The 12,669-nt window shown below is 42.2% G+C and overlaps 1 protein-coding gene across 1 annotated transcript in view; it reads left to right on the top strand.

The window, feature by feature from the left end:
- VPS13B (vacuolar protein sorting 13 homolog B) overlaps positions 1-12,669 on the top strand; it is a 928,263-nt gene that overhangs the window by 852,061 nt on the left and 63,533 nt on the right. The window contains exon 43 of the mRNA XM_084621078.1: positions 515-676. Coding sequence (XP_084477204.1) covers positions 515-676 — 162 coding nt within the window. The remainder of the gene's footprint in view (positions 1-514; positions 677-12,669) is intronic.

Here is a 12,669-nt window from a genome sequence, read left to right as displayed (position 1 = left end):
TACTTTGAAGTGTTGCAGCATCACAAGAGAAAGACTTCTGGGAGGAAAGATTTGCTCCAGAATGTTCCGCAGCAGCATTTCAAAGTAAAAGAAGAACCTGAGGAGCAGGACAAAGATGGCCTTGCAGATCTTTCTCAAGCTTGGAAGAACAATAGCATTGGTTTATATTCAGCCTCTAATGCATATCTGCACCACAGAGCGCATTATTTCCAACATATGTTAATTTTGCACTAGTCATTTCTAAAAGTTGGGAGATTTCATTTTCCTTCTAGCTTTGAATGGTTATGATTTACAGTAGAAGAGCAAAAATCAAAATACATTCTTGGGACACACATTTTAGACCCCGGCACTTGTTTGTGCTTACACTGGCAATATAGAATACTTTGTAACCAAAGCTAATGACAACAGATCTTACAGCATTTCTGTGTTGTAACTATCGCCACTGGGCAGACAGCTGCCAAACATCTTGCAATTAAGCTGATGCTTGTTGGCTTTCATATTCTTTTTCTTTCAGAACCAATGCCCGGAGGCAGAGGAGTTGGTCTTTAGCCATTTTGTGATCTGTAATGACACACAGGAGACACTGCGGTTTGGCCAGGTGGATACTGACGAAAATGTTTTGCTGGCTAGCCTCCACAGTCACCAGTACAGCTGGCGCTCTCACAAGTCCCCACAGGTATGTCAGAAACAGCATTACAAATGCAGCAATTGTTAAAATTGGCTGGGGGTTTTATTCATTGATTCTATGTTTTTATTCATGTGCTCAGCTATCTTTAGCTTTCCAATTCCATCAGGAGCCTCATACTGAAGCTACATCAGACATAAGAGATAAATAAAGGGATGAGGAAATCCAGAAGTGTTTACACGTGATTCAGATTTGGAACTGGACATGCACACACCCTTCCCAAAGAAAAATCATGTTCATAAAAATTCAAGCTTCTGAACCAAAGCAAAAAAATTAATTTGCCAGGTTCTTAAAATTGATATTCTCAGTGCATAGTTTTTTGGGATCTGTTCTTCATGTGGTGTTCACACAACTCTTCCTGAGAGGAGGCCATATACCATTAAAAAGCCTATTTCCACCCTGTTTGTCAATCTGTATTTCTGGAGCCAAACATCTGGGCTTGGATTTTTAAAGAAACCAAAGAGAAATTCAGTGGAAACTGGGTGCCTAATTCCCTTGGGCACCTTGAAAATTTTGATCCTGATGTGTAAGAGAAGGTAATGTTTAGGGGGGCAATTATAATAGATGTGGCTGAGATCTATAAGTCAAATTCAGAGGTGATAAGGTTTATGTTGATTAGGAAACAGATGTAAGTGGCAAACTGACTGTAACTTTTGCTGAAGTGGCAGTCAGTGGGTGTGCAACACAAGCATACCTTACGTTGACTTTGTAACTTTTGTGGACCAAACTCAGCCCTAGAGTAAGTTGTTGCAGATGCCACTCCAATCAGCGGAATATTGGCTAACAGCTATTGATTTCAAGGCTGAATTAACCTTCAAAGAAGTTGGAGATTGTATAGGCATACATTAACGTGGGGGAGAGGCCTGTTGTGCTAATAAGGGGACATCTTGGGCCCAAGAAGGGATAAGATAATGTTAGAGCTTTTCTATCTCGTCTGGTAATGTGCAGCAAGCCGGATATAAATCTAGTGCTCTAGCCTGCCATGCACGAAGTGGCTATGCGAACCCTGCCACCGTGCACTACAAATTCTGTTTCGTTTTTCTAATTGGCCATTAAAATCAACAGATAAAACACATTTTGATTATTTCAATTATGAACATTTCCTCCCATTTCTAGAATCTTTCAGATCATTGGCATGCCAATCTATGACATTATCAGGAACCTTGAAGACCCCCTCATTGCATTTTTTTTAACCTGAACTATCCAGTTTGTACTAGTCTTTCTGTCTTTAACTTATGCTTATTTTTATAAACAATTATATATAATGAACAGAGCAGCACCTTTGTTACCTTGGACAACTTGCAATACAGGACTATGTACAACAGGATCTACTTTGTCTCTCATCCTCCTATTAGCTGCTGCTGCTATACAGTTTCCTTCTTTCAACTCCTCTGGCAGAGGCCAGAGGTTTGGTTTGGTTTATTTATTTTGAGGGGTGGATGTAAATACCAAGAGAAAGGGCGGACATTGTGAAAAATAGTTTTCCTAGCTGGTGCCCATACGCAAATCCTTTTTGGGTTAACAGAATGATGTTTGGTAAATAATGGCAACATTAAAGCCCCAACCCTTCATCAGTGAAGACAATGGGAGTTTTGCCATTGACTTCATTGAGAGCAGGAATAGGCACAGAGTGGGGAATTTTCTATTACAGTGTGTGGCTGTAAAGCCAACCATAAAGCCAACATCTTCAAAATTCTGAAGGTCTACACAGTAATAATCAAGATCAGGGCTGTGTTATGCTAGGATATTTACAAACACATAGGTTGGCATGGTCCTTTCCCCAGAGAGTTTACAATCTAAGGGTCAAATTCTTCTACCCTCACACTGAGTAGTAGCTTGTTTTGTGGGTAATCCCATAGTTTTCAATTAGTCTACTTGTGGAGTAAGGTACTACGCAACCTGAGTGCAGATGGCAGAACTGGATCCTAAGAAATTAGATTACTTCAAGATTTAATTAATGTACATTAAATTATTAACCAACAGACACCCAAAATCTGCAGTTTGAGAGGCAACATTTTGGAGAGAAAGCCAGGCAGGGCTTAACATTTATCTTCTATAGTTCTGCCAGCCACCTTAGGTGAGGCACTGCATTGTGCACCAGCTACATGTGAGTAAGAAACAATGCACAGCTGGCAGAAGGAAAAGGAATGGAAAGAAAAGGCAGGTCTTGAAGAAGAGGGACAAGGAAAAGCGGACCAAGACGGAGCTAGAGATCTCACTGAGGAGAGCAGGGTTAATGTAAAAACAGGACAGCAATCCCTAGTTCTTTGAGCTAGTGTCCACCAGAACAAAAAGGTCAACAATACAAGGGTGGCACCAAATTTTAGAGGCTTTTAGTATTTCCTGGGCTGACACTAGATTGTTATGCTGAACCTATATCAACCCGCTGCAATAGTCTCTGGAATGTTATTGTTCTGTTAACATTTTCACTGCCTTTCCCATGACAGCAAATTTAGGGATTGAAACTGGGGACTGAGGCAGCTTCACTGATGATGCATGGAAGCACAGGTTTTCCATACACTATTCAATTATAAGCTAATTTTCTTCAAAAAATGTTCAGAACCTTTGCATCCAAATGTAAGTTTAGTTCATGTGATTAATTTTAGACAGCAATCATTGTAAATGCCATTTGCATTAGAAAGATGGTTCATCTTAACTGTCAACATAATATTTTGACATTTTAGGTCACGCAAACCATGTTTATTAGGAATATTGCAAATGTCGTCATGTGTAAAATGTTTTTTTTAAGTGAGATATTAACTCAAGTCTGTTTGTACTGAAAACAGCAACTTGATTAAGGCTTCATGTTGTGCCTATAATGTTGTGGCACTTTTCTAACTGTTCAAGGCTGAATTGGATATTAAACAACCTATTATTTAAAGATCAGAATAATGCCCAAGCCTGGACAAGCCCTGTGAGTGTCAGATTCATGGAATGCTAGATGACTTCATAGTTATGAAATTATTTCATTTCTCATGATAATTCCTGACTTGCCAAGTTAGTGAATTTTAAGAACTCTGAGAGCAGATTGTAAGATAAATATGAAATAATCCATACTTTTGGAGTCAGGGACTTCCCTCCAGGCATTAGTTCATACTTGACTTACACTTGGGGATAAAATGAGTTAGGACAAGGTCTTAGATACCACATTCTCTTACTGGGAAAGAAAACCAACTTGCACAACTTTGGCTGGCTCATGTTTCTTGTTACACAGGCACTAAGCAGCAGCGGTTGCCATGAAATACTTTATTTAACCTTTATAAAAATGTTTTTTTAGTATGGCAAGGCAGTTCAGTTAAATGAAAATAAATAGTTTTAAAAGGATTGTATTTCTTTTACATTCATACCAATAAAATTCCCCATTTTTCTTTTGCTAATTAAAACTAGGAAGAGATATTGTAATTGGCTAGTCAAAATATTGAACAAAAATAAACGAAATAAGTGTGTAATACATGTTGTTTAATATAGAGGCATATACATAAAACATTGCAAGTGTTTCATTTTAGTTCTGAATGAATGTTACTGGATTAAGGGTGCTACAGTGGATTATAGTTAAAAATTATTTAACCTTTTAATATAAAAATGCATTGGTATGGCATTTCAGATTATCAGTTATTGGTGATTACTCTCAAAAGGTTTGGCCTTGATAAGTAAGCAAGTTTATCTTAATCTATCCAAACATTCTGAGAAATCCTTCCTCCTCTCCATTTCTTCTCCTAGTCCAACCCCTCTACATTTCAGTCAACCTAACACTTCTCTTCCTCTGCCCTTCAGTTTACTCTCTGCTTCCTACAAGCCTTTCTAACTTGGTTAATAAATATTTCATTGGAAAGTCTTATGTCTGACACTGTTTCTGCTGGGCTCCAGCCAGTCATTTTCTTCAAATTTCATGAGTTCTTGACCTTTCTTGGGTCCAAGGCATTCCCAAATGTATTGTCCCTCTCTAACTTTGGGGAAGTTCAGAACTCATAAAAACGGCCATACTGGGTCAGACCAGTCTAGCCCAGTAATCTGTCTTCTGGTAGTGGCCAGTGCCAAATGCTTCACAGAGAAAGAACAGAACAGTGCAATTTTGAGTGGTCCAACCGCTGTCGTCCAGTCCCACTTCTGGCAGTTGGAGATTTATGGAACTTGGAGCATGGGGTTGTGTCTCTGACCATATTGGCTAACAGCTATTGATGGACCTATCCTCCATGAACTTAGCCAAATCCTTTTTGAATCCAGTTATACTTTTGACCTTCCCATGACTTTGTGTTGTGTGAAGAAGCACTTCCTTTTGTTTGTTTTAAACCTGTTGACTGTTACTTTCATTGGGTGATCCTGGTTTTTGTGTTATGTGAAGGGGTAAATAACGCTTCCTTACTCACTTTCTCCACACCAGTCATGCTTTTATAGACCTCTATCATGTCCTCCCTAGTCATCGTTTTTTGTAACCTGAACAGTCCCAGTCTTTTTAATTTCTCCTCATATGGAAGCTTTTCCATATAACTAATCATTGTTGTTGCCCTTCTCTGTACTTTTTCCAGTTCTAATATATCTTTTTTTTGAGATCGGATAACCAGAACTGCACACAGTATTCAAGGTGTGGGCATACTATGAATTTATATAGTAGTATTATGATATTTTCTGTCCTATTTTGTATCCCTTTCCTAATGGTTTCTAACATTCTGTTAGCTTTTTGACTGCTGCTGCATGTTGAGTGTATGTTTTCAGAGAACTATCCACAATGACTCCAGAATTTCTTCCTTGAGTGGTATTAGCTAATTTAAACCCCATCATTTTGAATGTAAAGTTGGGATTATTTTTTCTAATGTGCATTGCTTTGCACTTATCAACACTGAATTTCATCTGCCATTTTGTCATTCTATAGAAACCCCACACTGGGATGGAAGGGGTTAAAGGACTATTCCAGGCCCAGCTAGCTCCACCCCTCCAACCTGGCAGAAAATGCTCCAGCTGGAGACAGAGTGGAAAAGAAAGTCACCCAGTGCAGAAGGGGGTGGATGGGGAGGAGTGCAGATGTACCGTGAAGGCTCCTTCAAAAGGGGCTGGAGAAGTCTCCCTGAAGGAACAGGACTGTATGTGGAGTTCAGCTGGGGTGGCAGGTTGTTTTCCTTTTTCCTTTCTTCTTATCTGGGACCAGAAGCTGAGAGAAGGAAGCGACACAGGGAAGGTAGCTAGGGTTGCCAACTTTCTTGTCGCACAAAACCAAACACCTTAGTCCCGCCCCTTCCCCAAGGCCCTGCCTCCTGCTCACTACATTCCCCCTCCCGCAGTGGCTCGCTTTCCCCCACCCTCACTCACTTTCACTTGGGTGGGGCCAGAAATGAGGGGTTCAGGGTGCGGGGAGCGGGCTCTGGGCTGGGGCAGGGAGTTGGGGTGTGGGAGGGAGTGAGGATTCCTGCTGAGGGTGCAGACTCTGGGGTGGGGCTGGGGAATGAGGGATTTGGGTTTTGGAGGGGGCTTCCAGCTGGGGAGTGGGGTCAAGGGATTTGGAATGTGGGAGGGGACTGCAGGTTCAGGCAGGATACTGGGGTGTGGGAGAGGGTGATGGCTCTGGGCTGGGGGTGCTGGCTCTGGGGTGGGGCTGGGGATGAGGGTTTTGGGGTGCAAGAGGGGGCTCTGGGTTGGGGAGGGCTGGTGCAGGGGGTTGGGGCTTGAAGTTGGGGCATGGACTTACCTTGGGCGGCTCCCGGTCAGCGGCACAACGGGGAGGCTAAGGCAGGCTGCCTGCCTGTCCTGGCACCTAGTGCGGGGCCAGGAGCAGAGCCCCGGCCATGGGGCCAGGCGCAGGGCCCCGGGCATGGGGGCAGCAGCCATGGTCCCAGGAGCAGAGGCCTGGGTGTGGGGGTGGGACCGGTGCAGGGCTTGGGGGCAAGCAGCCAGGACCCGAACCCCACCCCCAGGTGAGGTGAGGGGAGGGGTTGGGGGGCGGAGGGCCAGGAGCAGGGCATAGGCGCAGGAAGCACCCCCTGCACCCCTACTTCACGCACCTGTGCTGTCACTGCGCTGCACATGCCCGGAAACAGTGAACAACCAGCAGGTTCAGCTCCTAGGCAGGGTGGGCCAGGAGGCTCCATGCACTGCTCTAGCCTGGAGGCAACACCAAACTCCCCACCCTCACTCCCACTGGCTGGGAACCACCCAATGGGAATGTGGGGCCAGTTCTCAGGGTGGGAGCAGCACCTGGAGCCCTGTGGCCCCACCACCTAGGAGCCGGACCTGCTGGCCACTTCTAGGGTGCAGCATGGTGCCACCCTGGACAGGTAGGGACTAGCCTGCCTCAGCAGCGCAGCACCGCTGACCGGACTTTTAACAGGCCAGTCGGCGGTGCTGACCAGAGCCACCAGGGTCCCTTTTTGACCAGGTGTTCCAGTCAAAAACTGGACACCTGGTCACCCTAAAGGTAGGTCAGAGGGCCCCTCCTGGAGGCTGAACACTGCTAACCTTCCTAGGGCCCTGGATCAGAGCCTGGTGGAGTGGGTGGTTGCTGTAACTGAATGGATGCTAACCGCTTGGCCCCTCGGCCAACTGAGAACCCCATTACAGTCACCCACTTTAGTGAGATCCCTTTGTAACTCTTCGCAGTCAGCTTTGGACTTAATTGTCTTGAGTAATTTTGTATCGACTATAAATTTTGCCACCTTACTGTTCACCTCTTTTTCTAGATTGTTTATGAATGAATATGTTGAACAGCACAGGTTCTAGCACAGATCTTTGGGGGACCCTGCTATTTACGTCTCAACATTGTGAAAACTGACCATTTATTCCCTATCCAGTTACTGATCCATGAGACGACCTTCCCTCCAATCATATGATTGCTTAATTTGCTTAAGAGCCTTTGGTGATGGACCTAGTCTAAGGCTTTCTGAAAGTCCAAGTACACTATATAGACTGTACTACACTTGTCCACATGCTTGTTGACAGAGAATTTAATAGATTGATGAGGCATTTCCATTTACAAAAGCTGTGTATTATGAAGCTGTCAGAAATCCTAGCAAAGATTGCCAAACCTTGTTAGATCCGATGTGGATGTTAGTGAAAGTAAGAGGTCTGTTAGGGGTCAGGAAAAGGGATGGGCCACTACATTTCTGCAGTGGCTCTACATACTACACTGGATCTACTTCAAGGTCCTTATCTTGATCTTCAAGCCCATTACTGGGATAGGCCCCAGTTATCTCAGAAGCCCCATTTGTCTCCAAGACAGCCAAGACAGCCGTGTTCCTTAGGAATACTGGAGCATATGGTATTTATCATAAGCACAGAGGATAGGTTCTTCTCAGCAGCTGGCTCATAGTTATGGAATTCTGTATTGCAAGACAGTAGACTGACCAAGGAACTCACTGCTTTCACAAGTGTAAAACCCATGTGGTTATATTAGATTCCCTGAATTGCTTCCCTGAAAACTATTTGTTTGCCAGTAACCACCCAAAACTGTCTATAACATACTCTTTCTCAGCACTGCACAAGGCAAGGGGATACTGATTGTTTGAGTGCAACCAAATTAAAAAAGCAAACTTCAGTGGGGGCCCATGATAAATTAATGTGAAGAAAGGGATTTTTTCCAAATTTCTGGTATAATTTGAAGTTTGGGCCAGGTTGCCTATCCCTAGTATCAATTGCTTATTATCAACTTAGCTTAACCATTTATTTTTAATACTTAACACTCCTCTCACTTTCTTTCCATATTATGAATCTACTGCTAAAGACAATGGATTGGATTTTAATGTTAGTTACACTGGTTCAAATCTAATGAAACTCTATTGAATTCAGTAGAATTAATCCAGTGTTTTGTTAATTTGACAGAGATCAGAACATGCCCCATATGTTCTTCACCTTTCGTAAGCCATAGTTCGGTTTAGCTAAGTATATCTCTGTTTTTCTTTTCTTCCTCACTTCAAAATGGAGCCGATTCCAAACACAGCACACTCAGTCCCTCTTGATGTCTGTCTGTAAAGCTACAATGTTAGGCTTTAGCAGTCCTGAGACTGACACATGCCTCCCCTGCCCATATTATTAATGGTGGTTGTTATTTGAGAGAGATCAGTAAGTTTATATGGCATTGGAATGGGGGAGGGGGAGACAATCTCTATCAGAAAGAGTTTACCATCTGAAGCCCTGATTCTACAAGCACTAATTTACATAAGTAGTTACACATGTGAGCAGTCCTATTCAATTCATTAGGAATGCTCGTTATGTATAAATGTTTGCACATTCAGGCTAAGTTAGACAAACAAAGGAAATGATGACACCAGACATAGGATTGGACAGAGAAGGATGAGGCAAGTTTTATAAAAATGAAAATGTAGATTAATATTATGTTGCATCTGAAGCTGTAATTACTGATGTTTTATTTCAGGTTTCAGAGTAGCAGCCGTGTTAGTCTGTATCCGCAAAAAGAAAAGGAGTACTTGTGGGACCTTAGAGACGAACAAATTTATTTGAGCATAAGCTTTCGTGAGCTACAGCTCACTTCATCAGATGCGTTCAGTGGAAAATACAGTGGGGAGATTTATATACATAGAGAACATGAAACAATGGGTGTTACCATACACACTGTAACAAGAGAGTGATCAGTTAAGGTGAGCTATTACCAGCAGGAGAGCGGGGGAGAAAAAACTTTTTTTAGTGATAATCAAGGTGGGCCATTTCCAGCAGTTGACAAGAATATCTGAGGAACAGAGGGGGTGTGGAGGGGGGGAATAAACATGAGGAAATAGTTTTACTTTGTGTAATGACCCATCGACTCCCAGTCTCTATTCAAACCTAATGTAATGGTCTCCAGTTTGCAAATTAATTCCAATTCAGCAGTCTCTCATTGGAGTCTGTTTTTGAATTTTTTTTGTTGAAGAATTGCAACTTTTAGGTCTGTAATCGAGTGACCAAAGAGATTGAAGTGTTCTCCGACTGGTTTTTGAATGTTATAGTTCTTGACGTCTGATTTGTGTCCATTTATTCTTTTACGTAGAGACTGTCCAGTTTGACCAATGTACATGGCAGAGAGGCATTGCTGGCACATGATGGCATATATCCCATTGGTAGATGTGCAGGTGAACAAGCCTCTGATAGTATGGCTGATGTTATTAGGCCCTATGATGGTGTCCCCTGAATAGATATGTGGACACAGTTGGCAACGGGCTTTGTTGCAAGGATAGGTTCCTGGGTTAGTGGTTCTGTTGTGTGGTGTGTGGTTGGAGGTGAATAATTGCTTCAGGTTCGGGGGCTGTCTGTAAGCAAGGACTGGCCTGTCTCCCTAGATCTGTGAGAGTGGTGGGTCGTCCTTCAGGATAGGTTGTAGATCCTTGATGATGCGTTGGAGAGGTTTTAGTTGATGGCTGAAGGTGATGTCTAGTGGCGTTCTGTTTTTTTCTTTGTTGGGCCTGTCCTGTGGTAGGTGACTTCTGGGTACTCTTCTGGCTCTGTCAGTCTGTTTCTTCACTTCAGCACGTGGGTATTGTAATTGTAAGAACGCTTGATAGAGATCTTGTAGGTGTTTGTCTCTGTCTGAGGGGTTGGAGCAAATGCGGTTGAATCGTAGAGCTTGGCTGTAGACAATGGATCGTGTGGTGTGGTCTGGATGAAAGCTGAAGGCATGTAGGTAGGCATAGCGGTCAGTAGGTTTCCGGTATAGGGTGGTGTTTATGTGACCATCGCTTATTAGCAACATAGTGTCCAGGAAGTGGATCTCTTGTGTGGACTGGTCCAGGCTGAGGTTGATGGTGGGATGGAATTTGTTGAAATCATGATGGAATTCCTCAAGGGCTTCTTTTCCAGATGATGAAGATGTCATCAGTGTAGCACAAGTAGAGTAGGGGCATTAGGGGACGAGAGCTGAGGAAGCATTGTTCTAAGTTTGTTCTTCAACAAAAAAACTTCAAAAACAGACTCCAACGAGAGACTGCTGAATTGGAATTAATTTGCAAACTGGACACCATTACATTAGGCTTGAATAAAGACTGGGAGTGGATGGGTCATTACACAAAGTAAAACTATTTCCACATGTTTAATCCCTGTTCACCCCCCCCCCCCCGTTCCTCAGATGTTCTTGTCAACTGCTGGAAATGCCCCACCTTGATTATCACTACAAAAGGTTTTTTCCCCCCTGCTCTCCTGCTGGTAATAGCTCACCTTACCTGATCACTCTCGTTACAGTGTGTATGGTAACACCCTTTGTTTCATGTTCTCTGTGTATATAAATCACTCAACTGTATTTTCCACTGAATACATCCGATGAAGTGAGCTGTAGCTCACGAAAGCTTATGCTCAAATAAATTTGTTAGTCTCTAAGGTGCCACAAGTACTCCTTTTCTTTTTGATGTATTATTGTTATTTAAATTTGATAATAAGGTTGGGCATAGAGTAAGGAATAGCTAGCACAAGAGAAGAGGGCAGCGTGTAAAGCTAGCTAAAAAAAGTGGGTTTTGAGAAAGGCTTTGAATTAGAGAAGGGGGACACTTGGTGTGCTAAAAGCAGAAGGTTTTTCCAAGCATCGGGAGCAGCATAAAAAAGGGTATGAAGGTTTGAGTGATGGAACAAGACAAGGAGGAACAACAAGGCAAGAAGAGGGTGCAGAGAATAGGGTATGAGACTAGGAGTAGACAGAAATAGCCTGAGTGTAGGTGTAATTTTGCAGCACCCTGAAAGTGAGAATGAAGAGTTTGATGTGGAAGAGATGGGGAATAAGTGAGAGGGATTCTAGGAGGGGGTGACATGGTAAAAGCTGTAGGAAAGGAAGGGGTTTTTTTGTTTTGTTTTTAGCTGCAACATGTTGCACATGTTAAAGAAAGGATGAGCTGAGAATCAGGATGGATAAAGAATCTGTAAGTACCTACATGGGGAGATTTCTGATAGTAGGAGTTCTGTAAGTTAGCAGACAAAGGCATACCAAGGTCCAGTGACTAAATCTTGAAGCTAGATAAATTCTAAACTGGAAACAAGGCACATATTTGTAACAGTGAGTGTGATTAACTGTTGGAGCAGCTTACCTTGAGAAATGATGGGTTGGCTCTCATTTTGATGTTTTTAAATCAACATTGAATGTTGTTCTAAAAGATTACATGGTCTAGTAATCCAGAAGTTATGGGACTGATGCAGGAATCACAGGGTTGAAGTTCTATGGTCTATGTTATGCAACCGGTCAGACTAAATGGTCATAATGTTCCCTTCTTCCCTTAAGACCTATGAAAAACAAGGAGGTTACAGTAAACCAGGCAATCAAGCACTGTGATATGAACCTGTGTTTAGCACTGGGCATGGATAGGTAGGGATGGATCTCAAATTCTGTTGATCTGTATGGCAACATAATGTCTTGAACCTGAATTGCTAGGCAGGTTAGCAGTTTATGTAGTTCTAGAATACTTTCAAATGTTGATAAATAAGAACTACAACTTTGAATTTCTTTTCCATTATGCATTTATAATATCAACCATAAGGTTGCATTGATGCAGTCTGCATGTAAGGACTTGATCACATGATCACTGAAATCTGTGCATATTTTGCATTGACTTCAAGGAGAGAACAGTCGGGCCATTGATTATTGGTAATATGTGTATATTTTTCATTAAAATAGTTTAATATTCCTCAATGAGCTACATATAATTTAAATGACTGTTACTATATAATTTTGGTTTGGCATTCACATGGTTTGCATGATGCTTTAGTGAATATACCATATAAAGTATTGTACCTATCTACACAAATTTTAGTAACGCTTTCAGTTAAATTCTGGAATAAATGTAAAGTTTCTTTTCTTCTTTCTTCTTTAGATAGTGTGTTCACAAAACAGACCTTCTGCTGTAACTTTATAAATGACTTTTTAAAAAAGGTATTTGTAGATTTGGAAAGACTTCTATTAAGAACCTCCTCCTCTTTCCCTAAAGAAAAAGAAATGAAGCCAAAATGTAACTTATGCCTCTTCTCCAGCAAAATAATAATTCATCATTACTTATTTCCAAGTTGCCATTTTTTCAGGTACTAGGTTATGT

The sequence above is a fragment of the Lepidochelys olivacea genome (assembly GCF_965140295.1).
Source record: "Lepidochelys olivacea isolate rLepOli2 genome assembly, chromosome: 2".
Lineage (NCBI taxonomy): Eukaryota > Metazoa > Chordata > Testudines > Cheloniidae > Lepidochelys > Lepidochelys olivacea.
This window is presented reverse-complemented; position numbering and strand designations above follow the sequence as displayed.